This window comes from Solanum verrucosum, unplaced genomic scaffold (genome assembly GCF_900185275.1).
Source record: "Solanum verrucosum unplaced genomic scaffold, falcon-dt-bn FXZP01000022.1, whole genome shotgun sequence".
Classification (NCBI taxonomy): domain Eukaryota; kingdom Viridiplantae; phylum Streptophyta; class Magnoliopsida; order Solanales; family Solanaceae; genus Solanum; species Solanum verrucosum.
In genome coordinates, this window is record NW_026020086.1 from 3933951 (window position 1) to 3958002 (window position 24052).

General features: G+C 35.0%; 3 protein-coding genes across 4 annotated transcripts; 2 read left to right on the top strand and 1 right to left on the bottom strand.

The window, feature by feature from the left end:
- Positions 1–4489: 4489 nt before the first annotated feature.
- On the top strand, positions 4490–12357 carry LOC125824324 (AUGMIN subunit 8). Of its 2 annotated transcripts, none has more exons than XM_049503674.1 (7): positions 4490–4512; positions 7103–8531; positions 9030–9149; positions 9967–10083; positions 10161–10250; positions 11177–11284; positions 12037–12357. In XM_049503674.1, the coding sequence occupies exons 2-7, from the start codon at positions 7260–7262 to the stop codon at positions 12118–12120; spliced, it is 1791 nt and encodes a 596-aa protein (XP_049359631.1). In that variant the 5' UTR covers positions 4490–4512; positions 7103–7259; the 3' UTR covers positions 12121–12357. The 2 variants fall into 2 exon arrangements, with proteins under 2 accessions (XP_049359631.1, XP_049359630.1); XM_049503673.1 differs by lacking the exon at positions 4490–4512 and adding an exon at positions 6706–6985.
- Positions 12358–13381: 1024 nt separating this feature from the next.
- On the top strand, positions 13382–16024 carry LOC125824464 (pentatricopeptide repeat-containing protein At4g30700). The gene has a single exon (XM_049503843.1). It carries the CDS (start codon positions 13456–13458, stop codon positions 15829–15831), a length of 2376 nt encoding a protein of 791 aa, XP_049359800.1. The 5' UTR covers positions 13382–13455; the 3' UTR covers positions 15832–16024.
- An 820-nt stretch (positions 16025–16844) lies between these two features.
- On the bottom strand, positions 16845–23027 carry LOC125824296 (cellulose synthase A catalytic subunit 7 [UDP-forming]). The gene is made up of 12 exons (XM_049503644.1): positions 22783–23027; positions 21935–22130; positions 21629–21828; positions 21325–21545; positions 20592–20858; positions 19872–20217; positions 19523–19786; positions 19153–19365; positions 18836–19046; positions 18509–18705; positions 17822–18175; positions 16845–17670 (listed from the first exon to the last, which is right to left on the bottom strand). The coding sequence occupies exons 1-12, from the start codon at positions 22855–22857 to the stop codon at positions 17089–17091; spliced, it is 3126 nt and encodes a 1041-aa protein (XP_049359601.1). The 5' UTR covers positions 22858–23027; the 3' UTR covers positions 16845–17088.
- Positions 23028–24052: the final 1025 nt, after the last annotated feature.

Here is a 24052-nt window from a genome sequence, read left to right on the forward strand (position 1 = left end):
TTTACTTGAATCGAGGGTCTATTGAAAACAGTTTCCTTATCTTTCCAAGATAGAAATAATGTTGCATACACACTATTTTTCCAGACTTCACTTATAAAATTAAATTAGATATATTGTTGTCGTTAACCAAATAAGAAAATTGAAAACTAAACACACTTCTAGCCTAGGTTGTTGTATGATAACACTTTATTAATGCAGCTGCATTAATAGATTAATTATTAAAACTAGAAACAAAGGCTATATAATTCCCAATTGTTTGTTTGTTAGATCTACTCAAAATGTTTCATTAAAATCAATAATTCAACAAGAAATTCCTACAATCAATTAAATACTATTATTGGGATGCTTTAATTAACTGCATTTTTCGTTGAGCTTATAACATACAATTGATTTAAATGCACAAAAGAAAATTAAAGTTGAATTACAAAATAATTACCCCTATTTTATATTTGATACAATAGACTAATTAACTACCAAGGCTTCTCACTCCATATAAACATTAGGGTACAAAGATATTAATTAGTAATTTTTTTCGACTTTAAATATTCTCCGTTTGGTCATAAATAATATTTTCATATTTATAAATATTGAATTTTCATACTTGTAGACCAAATTTGTCAAAAAATATCTATTTCTAAAAATAGGTTACCTCGAGTAATTTTCTAACGCATTTATGTCACATCAAGTTCATATAGGAGAAAACCTACCATAAACATATGATGAGCATAAAAATAATATAATCCAAAATACCTATATTAATCATGGCATATCGATCTTTCATTCAGCCAATTGGACAATGTCATCTTTGTTTAGTTCACTATTTAGCGTTCCCCCAACCCCTAGTTGTACATGTACAACCGCTGCTTACTGAGCTTTATTCTTTTTAAAAATATGTATCAGAGATATCTGATTAAAAGTATACGATACATGAGATCCCTCTCCCCGCACGCCTCGGTGGTTTGTATCTATAGCTATACATATACATATTTTTTCCAATTCTAAAATGAAAAATATAAATAGAATGTACCCCCAAAAATTATGGCTAAGTTTTAATGGCTATGATGCAAATTAAAGTAACTTAAATATTCTTTTGGCCAAAAGTTAAAAGTGTTTTGGGACTTAATTTTGATTTTAAAAAAATCTTGAACTCCCCGTGATATGTACTCATCATGATCAATTATATCGCTTTCATAGACTTAAAAAGCAAGTGGTCCTTTTATTTATTTATTTAATTTATTATTAAGTTTAAAATGATGTGAAATCATCACACATGACTAATCATAATTTTTCTTCCACGTAATTGGTCCCCTTTTTAATTCCCTTTTAAAAAAGAAAAGGGAAAAAGAATGAAAAAACATACATTTTTTAAAAAAGCATATAGCAATTGCAGCAACAACGATAACAAATTCAGTGTGATCTCATAAGTAATGTCTGGAGAGTGTAAATACGCAAATCTTGGTTTGTATATGCAAGTCTTACAAACCTTTTTGAGAAATCTTTGAGGGGTAGATAGATTGTCTCTGATAGACCTTCTTTGGTTTAAGAAAAGCATTTTCCAAAACATGTTTGAGAAATTTAAGAATTAAAATTATAACAGAAATATCTAATTAAAAAGATGAAGATAAGTATTAACAACAAAATAGTAAAGATAATCAATGTAAAGTCAAGTATTAAAACTTTAAATTTCTTCGTGAATATTCACAAATTTATCATAATTATTAATTATTCCACTAACTTAACTACATACTAATATATTTTATTAAATTTATATTGTTACTTCATATTAACGATAACATAACTCTATAAATAGTCATATATGGCATATTTTCTACCAAAAAGAATAAGAAAAACATACATTTAATTAGTTGAGAATTAAAATATGTTAATCTTTATTTATTTTCGTACACGCATGGAAAAGTTAAGCCATCTACTTTCATCAAAATGACATCTAGCTCTATCAACAACAACCTAAAAAAAAAAAAAAAAAAGATAAATATATTTTTTGATGAAGATATATAGTTGAGGATTCAAATATATATACTACTATATATAAAATAAGAATATTATTGAATCAAGATCAAGTTTTTTATATATTTGACTCGAAAGAAAGCAACATTCCTTTTTTTAAAAAAATTCAAGCGACATTTTTTCTCCTACTTTGATGTGAAATTCACCTAAAATATTATCTACTTTGACATGCTCTTCATTATGAACATCCTAATTTGGTATCGTTCAAAAAGAAAATGTATTTATCTATTAATTACTTTATTTATATATGTATAAGTGTCTAGAATGATGGGTATCATATGAATATAAATAGTATATTATATTATATATAATTGTTTTGTTGAGTCATGTAATTCTCATTGACATTGATAGCTTATTGTCTTTTAAAGTAGAATATCTTATAATATTTCTTATAAAAAAGTGGATGGAGAAGACTTAGACAAAGTTATTATTAATAAAAATATGCATAAAATGGATTTAAAGAATAGTATATGTCTATGTATTAGTTGACAAACTCAACTCGATTAAATTTGGAAATCTTTTAATTCCATTTAATGCAAGTTAATGACTTTGGAAATGTAGGGATGTTAAAGATACCTGTTTGTCGTTGAGTTATATATAACGTGTAATTTTATTTCTATACTTTATACCTATTCTTTAAAAAAAACTATGTATATCTTCACGAAATGAAAATAAGATCTACGAATCTTATACCGTCTTTAAACTCCTGTTATTCCTTTTTTCTAGTGGAAGGGGGAAAGGAGGATACAATGGGGTTCAAACCCTAATGAAGGTGTGGGTAGCTCATCAACCGGGTTATACCCCCTCCTATGACATCGTTGTATATGTTATTATTGTTGGATTTTATATCTATTTTTGTTACAAACTCAAAAGATTATGACAAGAATACATATGAATAATTTTTCTAAGCAAAAAACAAATACTATACCTATTTCCTCATAATTTCATTTTTTTAGAGTAGAAAAAATAAAGGAGAAGACTATATCATCAAAAAATTAAACTTTTACGGATTGCAAATCTCTATCAAGATAAAAATTTCAATTAATTGAACTATTAAAATTTCCAAAAAACTTTGATATCACCGTTTACCAAAACAAAAAAGAATTAAGAGAGAGTGTAAAGCAAAAGTTGTCAAATCGCGGAATTTCCGAAGATGATACGTAGTATCCCTCAAAGTGACTTTGAATTTAAAAGAGACTCTAAAATTGGCCATTTTTATTTTTATGTATAATTTTTTACTTTGATATTGGTACTGAAATTTGACTAAATTTGAATTAATGTTAGAAAATTTTGTATTAAGGGAAAAGAGACTCTAATCGGCCATTTTTTATATTTTATGTTTGATTTTCGATTTCAATATTCGTATTGAAGTCCGACTATATTTGAATTCATGTAAAAAAATCTCACATTAAAGGCAAAACACTTACTAACAAAGACAACTCTATACTCAAGGAAACTCGAACTCAAAACCTTTGATTAAAAATGAGAAGGAGAAGTATTGAAAACACTCGTGAGTTTGACGCAAATTATTAGTTTCATCTTCAAACTATTGACAGCCTTAAAAAAACTGTCTTACTTGACTATTAAACTTAAACACACCCCCGATCTCCCGATCTGACACATGACATAGAAGGTGGACTCAAACTCTTGTAGAAACATGATACTCTTAATAAAAAGGTGAGAATAATGTTGAAAACACCCCTAAACTTGATGAGAATTTAGAAATGTATTTCACTCATATTGCATAATCGGAGATATACTTAAGTTCAATTAGTCAAGTAAAATGGTGCTTTAATAATTTTAGTCAAATTTTTTTTAAAATCAATATTTTTCTTGAGATGATGAAATATTTAACACTCCACCACGACCTGCGTTGCTTGACCATTTTATTATAGTGATAAAATCAAAGCTGGGTGGCGCCAAAATAAAACCAAACTACCTCTTTTTCCTAGTCTTCTTTTACTTTTCCATCTCTTCTCAACGCCCATCAACCACCCCCTACCCCCACCCCCTCAAACCTATAGATACAATATATATGTATATATCCGCGTTCACGTGATATGTATTTGAATTCCGTATTACATTAATTCACGTGTCTTCGCCGGGAAATTAACAAGCGGTTAGCGTCCGGCAGAAGCTTTGGTTTGATTTGATTTTCGCGTGCTCGGATTTGGAATTTGTATTGCGATTGATTATTATCTCTTGCGGCTAATTAATAAGGTTTGATTTCTAGCGCTCGAATTTGGTAATCGTATTGCGATTGATTGTATTGCCGAAAATTTAACAGGCGAACTTGGTTATTATCAGTGCGGAAAGTTTTGTTCGATTGATTAATTGCGTATTGATTTCTCGCACTCTAAATTGGAATTTGGAATTTGTATTGTTCGGTTAATTAACGTGTTTTCGCCGGAAAATTGATAGCGGTTATCGTCCGGTAGAGTTTGATTATCAGTGCAGATGCGTCGGTTTGATTAATTGATTAAGGTTTGATTTCTAGCAATTGAATTTGATTTTTTTTTGTTCATCCTTAAGATTGAAGTTTTTATTCTTCCAATTACTGGATTCAAAGCCCTTTCTGCCGAGTTTTGCCATAAGTTTCGATCATGTATCTAAATAAAAAAAATTTGATTAGTTTGAGTTAATTGTCAAAAGCACATTGATTTTTGTTAATTTCATACTTACACTTCTTTTAAACTATCAGCACATCTCAATTATCAATAGTTTAGTTTTCTATATCAAACTCTCATGTGTTTTCGACCTTTCACTCAAATTTCGTGATTCTTCTTTTGCCATATTTTTCACTCAAATTTGCAATTTTTTGTTAAAATTTGGGCTTTTTTCTATATTCAAATTCCATTGTTTCACTGTTTTACGAATCCTCAGTACAAAAACTTGTATTTTTATATGCTGTTTTTTGGAATCCAATGTAGTGAAATTTCATATAATATTGAATAAAAATATCTTATTTTTGTCATTGTGTTTGAAAATTTACTGAGTTTGTGTTAAATTTATCTTTGCTCACTCCGTTTGTGTAGTTTCTGAACCTTCTTTATGGAGTCTGTACATGAATAATACAAGATGTTCACGGAATTAGGAACAGAATCTGCCATAACACATTATTAGATTCTATTTTTTCTTCTTGTGATTTCAATATATTCTCATTATTTCATTGGTTTTTGTTCCTATAAATAACCCCTAAACAAGGGAAAATAGTCAACAAAAAAATATTTATTTTTTGCGATTTTTCCTTTTATCGATATTGTAAAACAAGAGTGTATATAGATATTTTTTACATAGATATGTATAAAAAATTTTTAGAGTTAATGACAAAAAGCTCATCTAAAATAGCGTGATCTCGTGAGTATGATATATATCAAATATATATCATTCTTTTATTATGTATATAAATTATCACTTTCTTTATATTAAAATATATATTAATATTGAGTTAATTAAATATTTGTTCTGGATAATATGTATGTGTAGACCAATTAAATTTGATGTACTCTTTAATACAAATAGAGTGATAGTTATAATATGAAATTTGCGAAAAAATATGATAGTTTAAATAGATAAATAGAATAATACTCCTTCGGCTTCATATAACTTACCCTTATTAACATAGGCACATTCCTTTAAAAGTTTTAATTAAAAGTGTATTTTACTAAATTACTTGTAGTTAGCTATAAAATTGGAGGAAAATGTTAGTTTTAGGTATATTTTTATTTACTTTTAACTCAATTTTTTTAAGTGCATTTATTATACTGCAAGTTCATGAATCATGGGGATGGACAATGATCCTACTTGCACGTGGTCCTCCATTTCCGCCCCCATAACCCCTAATATTTAACTATAACTATCATTTGCTTGCTTAATTATTTCTTTTTTCTTTATAATATGATTGGAAAAAAAAACAAAAGTTTCATAATTTTAAATCATTCTGTACTAGTTATTTAGTTTATGCACCGAAATGCAGTTAATCTTAGGGGAGAAATGATTGTTTATTAAATAAAAGACTCATTTGATTTATTTATTTGTTTTCAATGAAGCACCTAATTTAATCACAATGATGAGAAATTGTTACTATTAGGTGATAACTGGTAAATATTTTTTCATCTTTAGTTAGAAAAGTGAGTTTAGGTTCTAGATATGAAATCTTTTTTGTCAGGAATCAAGATTTATTTTTTTATCTCAATACGAGTATCGAAGATTTGTCATGAGTGAGGGTGAAAAAAAAGAAGGAAAAACTGTCTTGGTATAGTTACCTTAGTGTAAGTATGAATTTAGTTGAATTCCCTTTCATGAAAAGGAGTTGGGTGTGGGAAAGAAGGAACAAGACAGACGGGCTGTGACTATCTGGTGTTATATATCCAGCTTGGCAGACCATAGCACTCCCGTGAAAGGGATAAAGGGTTGTTGGGGCCAAGGAAAGAGGAGGGGGGGTCAAAAAGAAGGAAAAAAGGCAAAGTTAGGAATGGCAAGTAAAAAAGAGAGAAAAATCATCAAACATTGTGGGTAAACTTTACTTCCAAAAGTAGGACTAAAATAAAATAATTTAAAAAAATAAATAAAAAAATCAGGTGAAGCTTTTAGCTTTTCTTGTCTTGTGCATAATTTCTAGTCCTATGAGTATTTCTTATCCTACACCCACACCCCCATCTCCCCCTATGGCCTATACTTCCCCATTTCGAGGGAAGAGGTTAATAATAACCTCTTTCTCCTTCTTTAGCAAGCATACAATTGTTAAAAAAACAATCTTTTTCTACCAATGTACATCCTTTTCTTGATAAAAATACTATTTTGATTATATTAGCATAAGGAGTTCTTCTGGATATTTGCCTGATCTATCTGGTTTTGGGGGTTAATCTTTGTGATTATAGAACAAACAATTTGCAGTTTCTTGATTGGGATTCTGATTATTGATTCTTTATCTTCAGATCTGGGGGCCTGTAAAGATGTATTCTTTTGATCATCCTTTTTCTTTTTTTAAATGGTTTGTTGTTGTTGTTCCTTCTTTTATTTTAATTTTATCTCAGTATCTTACTTTTTAGCTTCAATTTTTTTTGTGTGGCAGATTTACAGCAGAGAAAAGGATCTTACTTTATAGACATTGGTGTGTAATTTATTAAGATTAAAGGTGGGTTCTTGGGAGGTTCTCAAGAATGGCTTTGAAGTTATTAATATAACAAAGTGGGTGGATACATCAATGCAGTTTAATCTGGATAGTTTGGATGGATGTGTATGAATCAGAGATAGCATTAAAGAAGATTTCAACAGTGGAGGCAAAAAGAGCTCCATTGATTCAGGCTGAGAAGAACCATGGAAATACTCGCAGGCCAAGAACAAGAGAAGTTAGTTCTAGGTACAGGTCACCTACTCCATCAGCTTCCTCTGGCCCTAGACGTTGTTCTTCTCCAAATGTCACAAGAATTGGAACTACTGCATCAACACTTTCGTTACCTAAGAGAGCTATATCGGCTGAAAGGAAACGACCAACGACTCCTTCATCACCTACCAGTCCATCACCATCGACACCTGTACATGATACATCTGCAGAAGAATTGTTGTCCAGAAAGATGGCAGGCAATAGGTTGCCAGAATCTTTATGGCCCTCAACAATGAGGAGTCTGAGTGTTTCTTTTCAGTCTGATTCGTTTTCTTTACCTGTTAGTAAGAGAGAAAAACCTGCTCCTCATGCTCTATGTGATCGTACTTTGAGACCATCATCAAATGTAGTGCAGAGACAGGAAACACCTCCAGGTTCTCGAAAGGCCACACCTGAGAGAAGGAGGAGTCCATTGAAGGGAAAGAATTCTTCTGATCAAGCAGAGAATTCTAGACCAGTTGATAGTTTAAATGCTCGATTAGTCGATCAGCATCGATGGCCAAGTAGAACGAATAAGAAGGTACCTTCTGGTATTATGAACAGAAGTATTGATCTGAGTGATAAGAATAGCAAAATTGCGCCAAATACTCGTCCAGTCACACCTACCTTGAGGAGATTATCATTGGATGGTTACAGCAGACCATTGCAAAAATCTGCCAGTGAATTGCTGTCATTAATATCAGTAGATGATAATTCACTTTCAATGCAGAAGTCCAGACCTTCGACTTCATTGGATAGAACAGTATCGACGAATCCAGTAGCTAGATCTCTGACTGTATCAGCTCCTGGATCACGTCTTCCTTCACCAAATAAAGCATCTGTTCTATCATCCTCTGCATCTAGAGGAGTCGGTCCATCTCGAACAAAATCAGTCCCAAGTACGCCATCTAGAGGGCCAAGTCCATCTCGGATAAGGCCATCTAGTCCATCTAGGCAACAACCCAAAACTGCTACTTCTGTCCTCAGCTTTATTGCAGATATCAAAAAGGGGAAGAAGGCAGCTAACCACATAGAAGATGTTCATCAGCTGAGGCTATTGTATAATAGACATCTCCAATGGCGGTATGCTAATGCCAGGTCAGATGCAGCATTGCACACGCAGAAAGCTAAAACTGAGGTTGGATTATATCCCTTGCGAAGCTTCAGAATGGATCTTTAGACTTATTTCATTAAATACTTAATCATAAAAAGAAGTTTCCTTGTACCTCATGGAATTTTCTTCTGCTAAATTGGTTTATCTTGATTTTATGCACAGAATCTTCATCATACTGCTGCATGATAGGAAAATTAATTAAGAAGGACTCTCGTGTGGACATTGTTTGGAATAGTAATATAGAAGGGGAAATTATTAATGAACTTTTGATCATAAGCAGCAAGTTAAACTTTCTTTTGATAATAGTGTAGAAGAACTGGCTTTCATTTTCTTGCTATATATTAGTAGCTTTTTTATTCTCTACTTAAAGCATTATTTAATTATGTTTTGTGGGGTTTGTATCATGGGACTGATATCTCTTTCCTTGATGCTTTCTGAGAGCTTTATGATATCTATCCCTTCATAACCAATTTGATGCTTTTATGCTGATTTAACTAACAGTTCAATTATCCTCCTATGCAGAAAACATTGTACAATGTCTGGAGAAATACCTCAGACCTATGGACTTCTGTTATTAAAAAGAGAATTGCGCTACAACAGGTTAAGCTGAGGTTGAAGCTTTTTGCTGTTCTAAATGAACAGGTAATGCATCTTTATAATAGATGAATCGAATTTCATCCCTGATGTTTTAGTCTTTAAGTTTGTAGGGTTTTCCAGAAAAATCTATGGATTGTAGGTTTCTACTTTCTAGAACTTCCTAATCATAGGCTCATCCAGTTAAAATGAAGATTTGAGTTTAGACCTCTTCTCTTGTCTGTATAAGGGATGGGCAAGTATTGGCTCGTGGTTGATGTTTGCAGTGATGGAAAACAGGACTTCCACTTAGAATCCCATGAAAAATTTCCCGTTTTAGATTATATCATTGAACACTATATGAATGTAGTCTATGATGGGTTGTTTCATAGTTGAACTAGTAGGTATGAGGAGGATGCAGTCACTTGCTAGCCACAAGAATGTACCAACTTTTAAGTGCTATATGATATCTTCCTGTTATCTGGAACCTATAACACCCAAAACACTTGACGTTGACATGAATGTGTGAGTTTAGATATCTTCACTTCATATATGTGGAAGCTTTAAACGTAGAAGTTTGAGCTTGATTTTTTCCTTCAGAGTCAATTTCTAATCAGGCCCTACTTTAACTCTTCCAGACTTCTTGTAATTTTTATCCTTATGCTGATTCGACTTCTCTGTATCTTAATATAGTTTGAAAATAAGCGTTCAAAAGAATGGTATGTAACTATATCATATTTCTCTGGGAGGGGTTCGTTAGAGGGGGGTGAGAGGTTTAGTAGCATAACTGATCGTTAAAACCCACCTTCATTTTCTATTTAGATCTCTATTGTAGATGTTGCTTTAATGTTCGAACTGATTTTTTAATGGAAAATGACTGGTTCAGCTTACCTACCTTGATGAGTGGGCTTCAATTGAAGGGGATCATACCAGTTCATTATCCCATGCTATACAAGACCTACAAGCATGCACTCTCCGTCTTCCAATAACTGGACGAGCTAAGGTATGCAACTTCATACTTGGTGCTTTGGGATCAGTTTCCTAGGACAGGAAGGCTTATTCTAGTTGGCTCTTTTATAGGGTGACATTGAAAGTGTTAAGGAAGCTGTTTGCTCAGCTGTTGATGTAATGCAGGCAATGGGATCTTCCATGCGTTTTATATTGTCTAGGGTGAGTTCTTACATTAATTTAGTTTTTCTAATGTGTGTGTATTTTCTTCCCATTAATTTACTTTCCTTCTCAATTTAGTTAAGTTACATAAAATGCATTTGCAGAACCGGACCGAATGGGCCTTGTCTTTTACTGTCTGGCTTTGCACAATCCTCAATTGTTTGTTTGATGGATGTAGATGAGAGAGAGACAGAGAGCTGATCTTAGAGAGAAATAGAGAAAAGTCATTAGCACATAGTCTTCTGTAACAGAGCTATTAGTAACTTACCTGAATAGTTCTGTAGTCACACAACTGAGAGTTTCACAACTCAAAAGTTATTTAGACGGGATAGTTACCTCATCTTGCCCCCTTCTGCAGTGTCGATTTTCAAAAATAGATTTGAAGGGATTATGTATCTTGAAAAAGAAATCTCATGCTGAGTTTTTTCTAAAAAAAACCTCTTGCTATCCACGATATATGGAAAGTAAACTATCGATGAATACTGTAGTGCTCTCCAAGAATTAGGCTTGATATTGTTATGCTTAGGCCTTCTGGATTGCCTTTGGCCTTTACTGACTGGTGGAAACTCTGAATTGCCAAAGTCCAAATACTACTTGAGCACAAACAGAAGTCATGAGGCCTGCCAATAATTGTTGTATCACAAGTTATGATACATTCTTTGGCTATCTGATTAATTTGTTGTAGTTGGAACATGAAAAAATGTGACTTTCAAGAGCACGATTTCTGTGGATTATTTACTTGTATATTTGAAATGTATTTATAGAACCTAGCTTATTGCTTTCAATCTGTTTGATTAGAAGTACTGAATGCTAAACAATCTTAAGGCTCAAACTGATGTCATGATTTGCTAGGATCTTGTATGTAATTTTTCCTGTACTGGCACTTCTGTTTGTGGTACCCTAAATTTATGCTCTGCACTTTGCAGGTGGAAGGGATGAACAGCCTGGTTTCTGAACTTGCTGATGTGGCAGCTCAAGAGCGAGCCATGCTGGATGAATGTGAAGCCTTGTTGGCTTCAACAGCAGCTATGCAGGTGAGACAAAAAATTCTGGGGCCCTAAAGTTATTGCCTTCGTTATAGAAAATCCGCAGCTACTTCTTAGTCCTCACACTCCTCCCTGTCTTATTCTCTTGTCATAGTTCTTCTTATCGACATAGTCATCCTCTAGTTCTGTCATTGGGACTCAGATTTCCTGTGCTTTAGTTCAGGTCTGTTCATTCGTCAATCCTTGCATTTTAGGATGACAATTCAAGATCAGCATGAATATGCATTGATCAGCATTAGTTTTTGCCCAGCAATGACAATTTACGGTTCTAGTAACCAACAAAATGTTCAGTATTTATTATAGAAACTCAAAAGAAAATTCCCAGCATGCTGCCCCCATGGGTTAGCTCAACTGGCAAAGGTTCAAGGACTTGTAGTAAGGGTCACAAGTTTGAGTCTTGCGTCAAGCAAACTAAGTCCAATATTTAAGCGGAGTAGGCTAGAGGGGCAAGCCATCATCCCCGAGTTTCTAAGGCTATAATTGGCCCAAATTGTCGGCTCCAGACGGATTTCTCAGCCATCAAAATAATTCCCAGCATGTCTAGCTTATGTTAAATCTGCATATAGTTCATGTTAGGAGAGTTTCTCATCTCCATTCTGAGCCTGCACTAAACTTATATCCCCGTCTTTATTCCAAATACAATACACGACGGGTAGAATAGTGTGTGTATACATTTGATGTTTGAAGTTCCACGTTCGATAGAACGATTATTTATTGAGATTACTTGACAATAATTGCAGGTAGAAGAATATAGCATTAGGTCTCATCTAATACAGTTGAAACAAGCTTGGAGAAGTGATGAGAAGCTCATACTTGGAAATTAGATAGTTTTACCAAATGGCTTTTAGCTAGTGTGTATAGTAAATAGGTTTTTCCTTTTCATTCTTTTTCTTCTTTTTTTTTTTTTTTCATTATTCTAATTTATCATGGGAAAGTTGAATTGTTTCATTCTTTTTCTTCATTACATATCTTGCAAAAAGTCTATCCTAGTGTAACTTTTTGTGTTATCAACAAGAAAAAAGAAATGCAAAAGGAAGAAAAAAGGTTCAACATTAATTATAGAGGAGATGCAAACTTCTCAAAGATCATCTTTGAGCTTGTTCTTAAAGTTCTCTCGTGTAACTCCAAATTTTATATTTATGATAACAATATACTTAGCGTAATCTTTTTACTGAGAAATATTCTAATTTCTTCTTGTATTTATAAAAAATTGTTCAAATATACCATATGTTAGTCTTTTTTGACACCCTTATTGCTAGCAAATTATCTTGTATTTGTTCTCGTCATTAACGTAACTCCAACGTGCACTCCACATGTTCTTGTCATTAACGTACACCTCAACTTTTGAATATGATTTAAAATTATATCAATTTTTTCCCACCCAATGTAGGGCTTTATTTGGGGAAGTGTTCTCTATCGGAAAAAAATTCATACACAAAGCTTGAATTGAGAGGGCTTTTATTTGGTGGAAGTGCTCTCTATCGAAAAAAAAATCATACCCAAAGCTTGAACTGAGACCTTTGATTGAGGGAGGAGTAGACTTATTTGTTGCAATATTTATGGAAGCCGTGTATTTGATTTGATTTAGAATAGAAGCGAGCAAATTTTTTAATTTTTTCAAAGTCTTTTTGTATCCTAACAAGAACATATTCCCTCTCTTCTCTTTTACAAGTGTAAGTGGGAGTTGCTCAGATGGTTATGAGTTCGAATCATCAAACAAGAAAAAAATGTGGGAGCTTGGATAGTTCTCTATTTACTAGACATGTTTTTAAGGAATTCATGTAAGTTTATTTTATTAAATTACTTTTTAAATTTTTTCTAATCAAAAACTCTTTGCAGAAAGCTTACGTGACTAGTAAAATTATTGTCACGTGAGCTTGAGTTGTGAAAACAACTTCTTACATAAATGACCCTTATGATTCCACTCTTTCTAAACCTTGCAAATAACATACGCTTAATGCATTGGGCTGCCCTTTTCCCGAACCTTGCATATGGGCGGGAATTGAATGATCATCCCGAGCCTTGCATATGGCGGGAGCTTAACACATCGAGCTCCCTTTTCCACAAACGACATTAACAACAATTCCCGCCAAAGCTATATATATTTGTCGTCAACACCACTCCACAGTCCACTCTGAGAGTGAAGCAAAAATTCTCAAATGATTTACAGAACCATAGCATCCATAGCTCAAAGAGACAGAAACTTCTTCATAAGCTTAATCAACCAAGCTACAACTCTCTCCCAACTCAATCAAATCCACGCAAATCTCATCCGTAATGGCCTAAGCAACGATCTCATCACAATCACTAAACTAACACACAAATTTTCCGACTTCAAATCCATTTCCAAAGCCAAAAATCTCTTCACGACCTTCAATAACACAAACCCACCTGATCTTTTCCTATATAATGTATTAATCAGAGGGTTATCGCGTAATGGGTTAGGGGTTGAAGCGTTGTCCCTTTATCTTGACCTTCTTAAAGGTTGTAAACTTAAACCTGATAATTTCACTTTTGCTTTTGTTGTTTCGGGTTTTTCGTCATCTGGGTGTGAGAAAGTTGGGATTTTGATTCATGGGCATGTGATAGTTAGTGGGTTTGGTTCGGATGTGTTTGTTGGGTCGGCGTTGGTGGATATGTATATGGGTTTTTCAAGAATTGGTCATGCGTATAAGGTGTTTGATGGAATTCCTGAAAGGGATAGTGTTTTGTGGAATACGATGGTTTCTGGGTTGGTGAGGAATTGTTGTTTTGAGGAGAGTATACAGGTTTTTGGTGATATGGTTGGGAGAGGGACGGGGTTTGATTCGACTACGTTGGCTGTGGTACTTACTGCTGTTGCTGAGTTACAGGATTTGAGGAATGGAATGTTGATACATTGTTTGGCTGTTAAGATGGGGTATGATGTTCATGAGTATGTTCTTACTGGTTTGATTTCGATGTATTCGAAATGTGGGGATATTTCTACTGCTAAATTGTTGTTTGGGATGATAAGAGAGCCTGATTTGATTTCATGTAATGCGATGATTGCTGGTTTTTGTTTTAATAATGAGAATGAATCTTCAGTGAGGTTATTTAGAGAATTGCTTGTTCATGGGGAGAAAGTTAATTCTAGTACTATTGTTGGTTTAATTCCGGCTTCTTGTCCTTTTGGTCATCTGACCCTTACATGTTCTATCCATGGTTTTTGTGTGAAATCTGGGATGGTATCGAATCCTTCAGTTTCTACTGCTTTGACTACAGTTTATAGTCGACTCAATGAAATGGAATTGGCAAGAAGGCTGTTTGATGAGTCCCCAAAGAAAAGCTTAGCTTCATGGAATGCCATGATATCAGGTTATGCCCAAAATGGGTTAACAGAAATGGCTATATCTCTCTTTCGGGAAATGCAGAAGTTAGATATCCATCCGAATCCTGTCACAATCACAAGTATACTTTCTGCATGTGCTCAACTTGGAACATTAAGTATGGGAAAATGGGTCCATGACTTAATAAAGAAGGAGAAATTTGAGTCCAACATTTACGTGTTAACTGCTTTAGTTGACATGTATGCAAAGTGTGGGAATATTGAGGAGGCACGGCAAGTATTTGACAGCATCACGGAGAAAAATGTGGTTACTTGGAATGCTATGATTTCAGCTTATGGCCTGCATGGATGTGGTCGAGAGGCATTGGTGCTGTTTGATCAAATGCTTCATTCTGGAGTTTCCCCAACTGGTGTCACTTTCCTCTGTGCTTTGTATGCTTGTAGTCATGCCGGTTTAGTAGAAGAAGGTCAGAAGATATTCCATTCAATGAGTCATGCTCATGACACTGAACCATTACCGGAACATTATGCCTGCATGGTGGACCTTTTGGGCCGAGCTGGAAAACTAGAAAATGCTTTGGAATTTATTTATGAGATGCCTCTTGAACCAGGTCCAGCTGAGTGGGGTGCATTACTCGGTGCATGCATGGTCCACAAAAATATTGACTTGGCTCGCTTGGCTTCGGATAGGTTATTTGCGATGGACAGAGGAAGTGTCGGATATTATGTTTTACTTTCAAACATCTATTCAGCAGACCGCAATTATTGTCAAGCTGCTTCAGTTAGGAAAGTTCTTAAGAACAAGAATCTAGCAAAGACCCCTGGGTGCACTTTAATTGAGGTCAATGGCTACCAACATGTCTTTACATCCAGCGACCAGTCACATCCTCAAGCAGCAGCTATTTATGCAAAGCTGGAGGAGCTGATGGAGAAGATGAGGGAGGCTGGATTTCACACGGAAACTAGCACAGCATTGCATGATGTTGAGGAAGAGGAGAAGGAGTTGATGGTCAAAGTTCATAGCGAGAAATTAGCTATTGCTTTTGGACTTTTAACTTCTGAACCTAGAACTGAAATCAGAATCATCAAGAACCTAAGGGTTTGTGTGGATTGCCATAATTTCACCAAGTTTGTTTCCAAGGTCACAGACAGGGTTATTGTTGTAAGGGATGCCAACAGATTTCATCATTTCAAAGATGGAGACTGTTCCTGTGCGGATTATTGGTAAAATGGCTTTTTCCTGCCGAGAATGTTTATTCAGCCTTTTGGATCATTATGGAGGTCAGTGGAGCCAATGTGTTTTTACATTGTGCTTAGATCCACTTCTTATAGGAACAAGGGCAGCGGGATAGGTCAAACCACTTATCGAATGGGCAATGTCAAAGGTTCAAGTATATCAATGCCATTATTTGCTTTTTATTTTAAGTAGGCAACATAAATTGTCTCATAAGAAAAGCTGAAGCTAAAGGAATCTTTGGCTTGTACAATACCGTTTTGAGTATTATGCAGTCTGAGGAAGAGTGTAATCTATTCTTTGGTCATGAAAACTGGTTGTTTGCAGTGCTTTAGACAATTTGAGGTTGTCTGGGTAAAATCAATAAATATCATAATATCTCGCTGATTTTACTCTTACATCAAGACAGCACTTTAGGCCTATTCTTTGACACTGTATAATCAATAAATATCAGTCTGTTATTTCCTTTTCTGTTCCACCCCTTTGTTTAGCATTCTGTAGTTTATTGATTAAATATAAGCTATACAAATGTGTAGAGGAGCAGAATATCAACTGAAAGTTACTTTGGATCAAATAGGTATACCTAGGTTGAGCTCTTAGATACATTTTCCTCATATGATATTCCATGTCCTTCTCTCATTGTTCCAAGTTGTCCTAGGCATTTGATGCGGGGGAAGTTGCTGCGGTGTCTATCTGCTTGAATGCATAGAATATGTTACGAAAAGGTTTGTATGAATTTGTCTCAGATCTTCTTTTGTCTCAATTGTTGACATGCATCTACAAGTGTCAAGTGTTATTTTCATGGAAATTCTTTTTAATTCCCTTAATTTATATATTCACTTACCCTTTTAGATAGGATGAGGGTATGCGGCACACTCATACTCTTCATTCATTGAGACTTCCCTCAGATATTGTATTGCATCTTTATTCATTAAGTTCAAAGATTAATTACTTGAAAGTTCTGTCAAAACTCATAGTTGGCCATCAAGTGAGAAAAAGTTAGCAGATTGCCTTCAAACACTTCATTAAGCTATATGCAAAATCGAGTACAATTTGAACAATCAAAAAAATTGAGTACAATTTGTACACTAAACAGAACTTCTCACACTAGGTTTATTCTTTTGTTTGCATATTCCAGTTTGAGGGGTGTACATCAGAGCCCACACAGGGGAGGATACAAGATCCCTGATATATCAAGATGCTTGTGTGCACTCCAAAGAGCATGGCCTTGAAAAGGGAATTATGAGCATGCTAGCAGTTGACTCCACATCGCTTGACATCTGGTCCTTTGGTTTTGAGCACAAATGGATCAATTCGAACCCAGAGCAAGGAAAAGATGGAGGCTAAAAGTATTGACCATATTACAACAATGGTTGGAGTCCTGTTCTGCCTGCCCATAAGACCCTTGAGGAATGGATATAAATGAACAATGACCCAAAAGGCGAAGAAAAGCTTTCCGAAAAGGGGACCCCATGAATTGTATCCATTGTTGATGGCATCAGAGATTCCGGCTACAACCCCAACCAAGTTGATTATGAGAATTGTTGTTGGAGGAATAAGGAGAGTAGTCCACTTGAAGGCATATAACTCTCCGAAGTCCTCATCATCTGTTGCCTTAGATGTCACAGTAAAGTTGGTATCTATGCCAGCCAAAATCTTGAGAAGACCTTGTACTACAGCAAAAAGGTGGGCAGATACACCTCCAATAACCCAAAATTGCTCATTTCTCCACCATTCCTCAATGCTTACTCCACTCCACCTTAGCTCAAGAATTCCCGTTGTAAAGATAGAGAGGAAAAGAGCAATGAAAAAGAGACTTGCTAATGTGCTTATCTGCATCAATGAAATGCAAGTTCTAGTCAACCGACTATCCCAGAAAGCAAGTGAACTTGTGAAATATGAAGCTACATAGGTGCAACTGGTGTTCTACAGGTGTTCAAAATTTTAAAGTTATGCCGTTTAAGTAAAAACATCATGTGCTTACCTCTGGCATTATGAATTTCCCAGTGAGCAAGCAGACAGCAGGGAGAGTGCAGTAGGCAAGGAGAGGTAAAGAAGTGAAGGGGTAAATAGTTGTGTTAATGTATGATAATCGTTCAAGCCACTTAAGATTTCCTCCCTTATGGCCATACCAAACTGGGCTATGATGACTGAAAAAGATCTCAACGGAACCAAGAGCCCATCGAAGCACCTGGTTGAGACGATCTGATAGATTGATTGGAGCAGACCCCTTAAATGCAGCTAATTTAGGCATACAATAGACTGACCTCCAACCACGGCAGTGCATCTTGAAACCTGTTAAGATATCCTCTGTGATAGAACCGTATATCCATCCCAGCTGCAAGTTCAAAAACAGTTACTTCAATCAAAGATATTCATAAAGGTGATTACATTAGAATATATTACAATTGTTATGTATCTCATGCTAGTACACATACAGGAAGTTTTAAGCATTTATATCCTTCATGTTTCACAAATTGAAATATGCTTGTATCAAAAGCACTAGCATATTTTCTTTAATCACTGTTGTTTTGCGTTAGAGTTGGTTTTCAAAAAGGTTTCTGAAAGGTAATAGTCAAACTCTCAGAATAGTTCTGGTTTTCTTATTTGTTGTTTATCCCTTGTCAACCAAGTTCTTTCTTGCAAGCACAGAAACAAAGATGAACATTACCTCCAAACCCCATTCTGTTTTATCTTCATAGCCACAGCTGATCACATGGATAGCTTCCTTCAACAAGGCTGCTGGGCTTGACGAAGGTGGAACCCCACCTTCAATCATTAAAGTTGAAGTCACAAAAATTGCAGACTGACCAAATTTCTTTTCAAAGTTCATCTGGGACATTAGTAGCTCATTGTCATCGTCAAATCCTGTGGAGAGATAGAAAAGAAAAAGAGAAAATAAGGAAAATTAATCTCAAAAGGGGATCTTATTTAATAGGCTCCTTTGTTATTTGAAACTTGAAACTTGAAAATATTTGGAATGTGGATATATGAAAACCTTGAGCATTGGCTGCATCTCCATTGACTTCAGATTTATATTTGTCAAGCTTCTTTTTGCGTCCGAAACATGGACAACAGTCGCAGCTCACCATTCTTGGGCGCTTGGCCCGTTTAGGAGGATTGTAGCCATATAATGCTTGCCTTCTGAAGACACATCCTGTGCCAACATATACTGGACCTTGTATTCCATCTAGGCCTTTCATGTTAATCTGCCCAAGTAGTAGAAATAAGTACATGATAAACTAATCTCATATAAATTCCAAGAATTAGTATTTTTCTTAGTGTCCTTATGTGCCACATTTTGCTTAATCTTACATCAAAGAAGACTGTGTTTCGGTTGGCATATCTATCGTGCTTGTCTATTCCATCAAATCTTTGAGGAAACTGGACGAAGCAAACTTTTTTGCCCATTTGTGGGTCCATCAAGAAGCACATGGCCTCTCTGGCAGCCTTGCTGTTGTTAAGGTAATGATCACAATCCAAGTTAAGCATAAATGGTGCATTGGTAAGAACTCCTGCAACACGAACCTGCAAGGATCACATTGTAGAATGTTTTGTGATTCTGCAAAATTTCTTGTCGAAATATCTGATGTAGTGTGCATAATGTTTTAAAGTAGATGTGTAAAAATTTTGACGTGCAACTCTGGAGTATTAACTAGCAAATAACAGAAGTTTCCATGTTTACCAGGGCGTTCATAGCACCAGCCTTTTTGTGATGCTGGAAACCAGGCCTTTTTTCACGAGAAACATAAACAAGACGAGGGAGTTCATGTCCATCCACATCAGTTCCTCCACTTTGGCCTAAAAAGACTTGAATCATACCAGGATGGTCCCTGGTATTATTTCCTGGCCATGGTGTTCCATCTTGCATGATCCACCCTCCTGGAGGCATTTTAGTTGCTTTGGCAACTAGTGCATTGACTCTTACCTTGAATTCTTCATACTCTCTCTGTCAAGTACAATGAGATTTGTAATTCGTGACATGGAAAGTTTTATGTAGCACTAGCTGATGAAAGCAAGAGTTCAAGCTTTACCTTCATTGCTCGTCTCTCCTTAACAAATGTTGGCTGGACTTTGTCCTTGAGATAATCAATCTTTAGGGAGAAGTAAAATTCTGGAGCTCGAGGCTCTATAGCAAACTTCTTGCAGAAGGGAACCCATTTTCTAGCAAATTCTGCAGTTTCTGATAGTGCTTCAAAGGTGCACATTGAAGCTCCATCATCAGATAGGTAGCATGAAATTTTGTCAATAGGGTAATCCATTGCTAATATTGAGAGGATTGTATTAGCTGTAACGAGAGGAGGTTCCTTCATAGGATCCACTGTACTGACGAAGACATCTACCGGGGCAAGCATATTTGGTTCTCCTTCCCTCTCATACCTACATCAAAATTTTGGTCAAATATGTATTTCTCTAGTCGTAAAGTTCTTATCTTGAAAAGATTGCTAGAACTTTAAGAAACCTTTCGACTATGATTTGACTTGCAGCTTTGAAAATTACAATCTCAGTAAGATTAGAGTGCAAATATGATTTGCCATAGTTTCTCTTCTTGTATGTTTTGCCTGATCGCTAAGCTATCTCTTTCATGGAACTTTGATTTTGTTTCTGTCAGTATCTTATATTGTACTGAAGACTTTGTGTAAACAAGGTGTATATATTGGAAATTAACTTGGTATACTATTGGTTTTATGTCCATGCTTAAGGATTAACTTCTTTTTAGTAGTAGGAAGCACATACTTGCAAAGAATTGTCACCTGAGAGAGAGACGATCAAGGTAAGTCTCACGGTCAATAGGGAACCATTTGGGAAACTGATCAAGGATCCAAGAGAAGGCAAACCAGATCTCACAGATGATAGAAGTTAGCCAGAGACCAATCGCATCATGCACTGGATTCAGAATTCTATAACGAAGGAAGATGGCCAGAATCACCAGCCTAGCTACAATCACCATCCGGTAAGGATTGATCTTGCTTGATGCTATTGGCACTTTTCTTGATAAAGGCTGTCTTGCTTCATCCACCCTGCATTTTCTCACATTGATTAGCTGAGAGCATGTTGCATTTTGTATTAACTATTTTAAGCATTGAATTTATGTGTTTGAGAAGAAATCACTGCAATCTAGTGAATCTGATAGTTATTAGTAATAGCTATACCCGAAATCTTTTCTAACTATACATTTCTGTATATCTATAAGTGCATTCTCATTTTCACTAATTTCTTACTCCTACCGTCATAACTTGTCATATATAATACTCCTTTCACTTCCATTTATGTGAATGTGAATGTGAATGTGAATGAGAAAGAAGGGAGTGAATTGAAATAGTCAAATGCTAGTATCTGTATCTCCAACCACAGGAAATAACCAAGAAACAACCTAGATGTGAGCATTTGCTCGTGTGTTATTCCGATCTCCGAAGCCTCAGTATTATGGTTCAAGATATGTATTTGCATAACATTTTCATGTTTTGATCAATTGTAACTACTTACATGGACATATCAACGTCAGCAGAGTCATCATAATCTTGCCCCACATGTCCTTGCTGCAATTTCCAATCTTCCATTCTTTCTTTCCACCCTCCTTCTTTCTTATCATCCCATCTTGCACTTCCAGATTCAGAAGCTGGATAGGGATGTATCCTTTTGTGAAGCGAAGATCCCAACGTCTGCTCTCCATTTCCATGATTCGATATTGGGAATTCACCGCTAACCTGCATCCACAAAATGCTTTCATACTCAAGATATTCAAAATTTCTCGTCTTGGTAATATTTGATATGGATTTAATATTCATACCGGATGTGAGTGGGTTCCAGCAATGACAGGAGGGTACTGAGCAGAATCTTCGTCTTCTGGTCCTCTTCCATATGTCATCTTACCATGGAGAATGGTCTCAACAATGTTTCTGTTCTTGTTTTGCTCATCATCAACTTTGAATTCATGTTCAATATCGTCAATATCTTCCTCATCTTCATCTCCCGCCACCCTTGGACTCCCTTCAAGCCATCAAATACAATTAAAAACCGAAAATAAATGACACGAACAACCAGAAAAAGTTTGCATGGATGTGAATAGTTTTTATTCATCAAGATGTGTATATACCTTTGAGACGTTTGTATCTGGTCTTGCACTGTGGACACTGTTGAGTTCCTTCCCTTCTCTCATACTCGTAGCAAGGCCGACACACAGGGAAACCACACTCATTGCAGGCCACAAAAAGATCACCATCCACTGTTAAGCCTATTTCATCCCCACATATGTCACAAACTTGTCCACTCAAATCCTTCAATGGCTTATGCTGCAGCAAATAAAGGACAAATGAAGAAGGTTAAAAAAAAAAAACAACAGATTTTTGTCAGTTCTAGATGTCATGTTGAACATGAAGATGTAACAAAAATGCAACACCATAAATTAACTGTTATAGAGACATAAGTACAGAAGTTTCATTGTTGATATCCACTTTTATCTCTTAACATCACTTTTTTCCTTGTTATTACTTTCCTCACTCTTTTAAGGAAGATGCATATTGAGATAAAGTGCACAGACCCCTTGTGCTTGAGGGACAAAAAATGTGAAATCTCTCAAACACAAATATCTATATCCACACTGTTATTTTCTACATTGCTCGGACTTTTCAAAAATGCGCTGAGTGCGTAATGTCGGATCCTCCAAAAGTAGTACATTTTCTGAGGATTCGACATAAGTCCGAGCAACACAGGTTATTTGTGCACTTCAATGTTAACTTTGGACATTCCAAGAGAATGTCTCAAAGACATTAATTATCTATGTTTCTTGAACTCTTCAAAAATGTGCCAACTGCATGTTGGATCCTCCAGAAGTAGTAGCATCTTTCAGGATCCAACACAAGTGCAACAATATTTTTGAAGAGTCCGAGCAACATAGGAGTTGTTATGTGTGTTAACTTTGAACATTCCAAGAGAATGTCTTACCTCTTCATGGCCATGAATGACAACAAGTTCATTCCGGTTATGAGAACCAGCAACTAGACCTGCACTGGCTTCCATGGCTGAGGATGATTCTAGTGAGAAATGGAGGGTGATGAGAATGGTATATATGGTATTAAAGATTACTTTTTTTTAATGAAAGAAAGAATGTTGATTAGTAGTACTAGTGTCACTTTCTTTATGTATCTTTCTTGTACCTAATGTGTCCATTCTATGGAAGATGTGTTGGTTGCAGAGTCTCCATTGCCTTTAAGCTAAGCTTCCTCTTCTTTTTTTTTTTACCAACAACCATATGCACATTCTCTCTCTCTTGTTAGTATGCCAGCTTCTTTGCTTAAGCTTTTACTTTGGTTGGGATTTTTTATTTTTTGTCAAATTAGTCCCCAATGTTTTCAAATGTTGTGTCAATGGTCCTTCACTTTTGAGAGTTACTATTTTGAATCATTGGTTTAAGATGTGTTTTTTTGGTTCAAATCATGATTAGGATAAAAGAGTTTTGCTCTTTACTAATGCTTTCCAAAATTATTTTCTAAATTGGAAAAAAAAACTTGTTGATTGGTGTCTAGGCTTTTCCATTTGTCCTCAAAAGAAGCTTTTTATTGAAAATATTTGTGGAAAAGTTTACTAAAAAGGTTTTACTTTTTTAATAAGTCAATTTTATGTCAAGTGGAAGAGCCATATTAATTTCTAATTTGGAAAGAAACTTGTTTGGAGTATATTTTTAGCTTTTGTCATTGAAATAAGTTTTTTTTTAATGAAAATTTTGGAAAGAACATTGCCTAATAAATTTTGAAAGGGTAAAGTCAATGTTTTAGATGCATAGAACCTTCACTCTTTTTTTTTACATGAGCAAAAAGGAAACTTAGAAAGGAAATAACTCAAAAAAAAAAAAAATTGTTTGGTGGTTTTGGATGAAGAGATCTGAGGTAGTTGAGTTAAATAGTGTTTTTTTAACCGCTATCTTGATATTTTTTCATTTATTTGGGATATTATCAAACTTAGTTTAACCTTTGTAAATTATATTAAATGGATGCCTAATTGTGGGGGGAAATCTCCTTAAGGGTGACTTGGGTTAGTCTATCAACCTGAAAACTTCAGTATAACTGTCGTTGTCTCAATTGATGGGAGGCGGATTAAAAAGAAACTTTACTTTATACAAACGAATACACCACAAGATTGAAGTTGCACTATTGCGTCTCCCCCATCAAGTTAATTATATTCCTTTATACAAATGGTTATAAATGAGAAACTCTAG

Excerpts from the sequence above, each read along its gene's own strand:
- LOC125824324 (XM_049503674.1), top strand. The coding sequence starts at position 7,260 with ATGGATGTGTATGAATCAGAGATAGCATTAAAGAAGATTTCAACAGTG. Across the intron at positions 9,150-9,966 it reads TTGCTGTTCTAAATGAACAG|CTTACCTACCTTGATGAGTG; the intron begins GTAATGCATCTT and ends TGACTGGTTCAG. Across the intron at positions 10,251-11,176 it reads TGCGTTTTATATTGTCTAGG|GTGGAAGGGATGAACAGCCT; the intron begins GTGAGTTCTTAC and ends TGCACTTTGCAG.
- LOC125824464 (XM_049503843.1), top strand. The coding sequence starts at position 13,456 with ATGATTTACAGAACCATAGCATCCATAGCTCAAAGAGACAGAAACTTC.
- LOC125824296 (XM_049503644.1), bottom strand. The coding sequence starts at position 22,857 with ATGGAAGCCAGTGCAGGTCTAGTTGCTGGTTCTCATAACCGGAATGAA. Across the intron at positions 19,366-19,522 it reads CTGGTGCTATGAACGCCCTG|GTTCGTGTTGCAGGAGTTCT; the intron begins GTAAACATGGAA and ends TGATCCTTGCAG. Across the intron at positions 18,176-18,508 it reads AAACAGAATGGGGTTTGGAG|CTGGGATGGATATACGGTTC; the intron begins GTAATGTTCATC and ends TTGAACTTGCAG.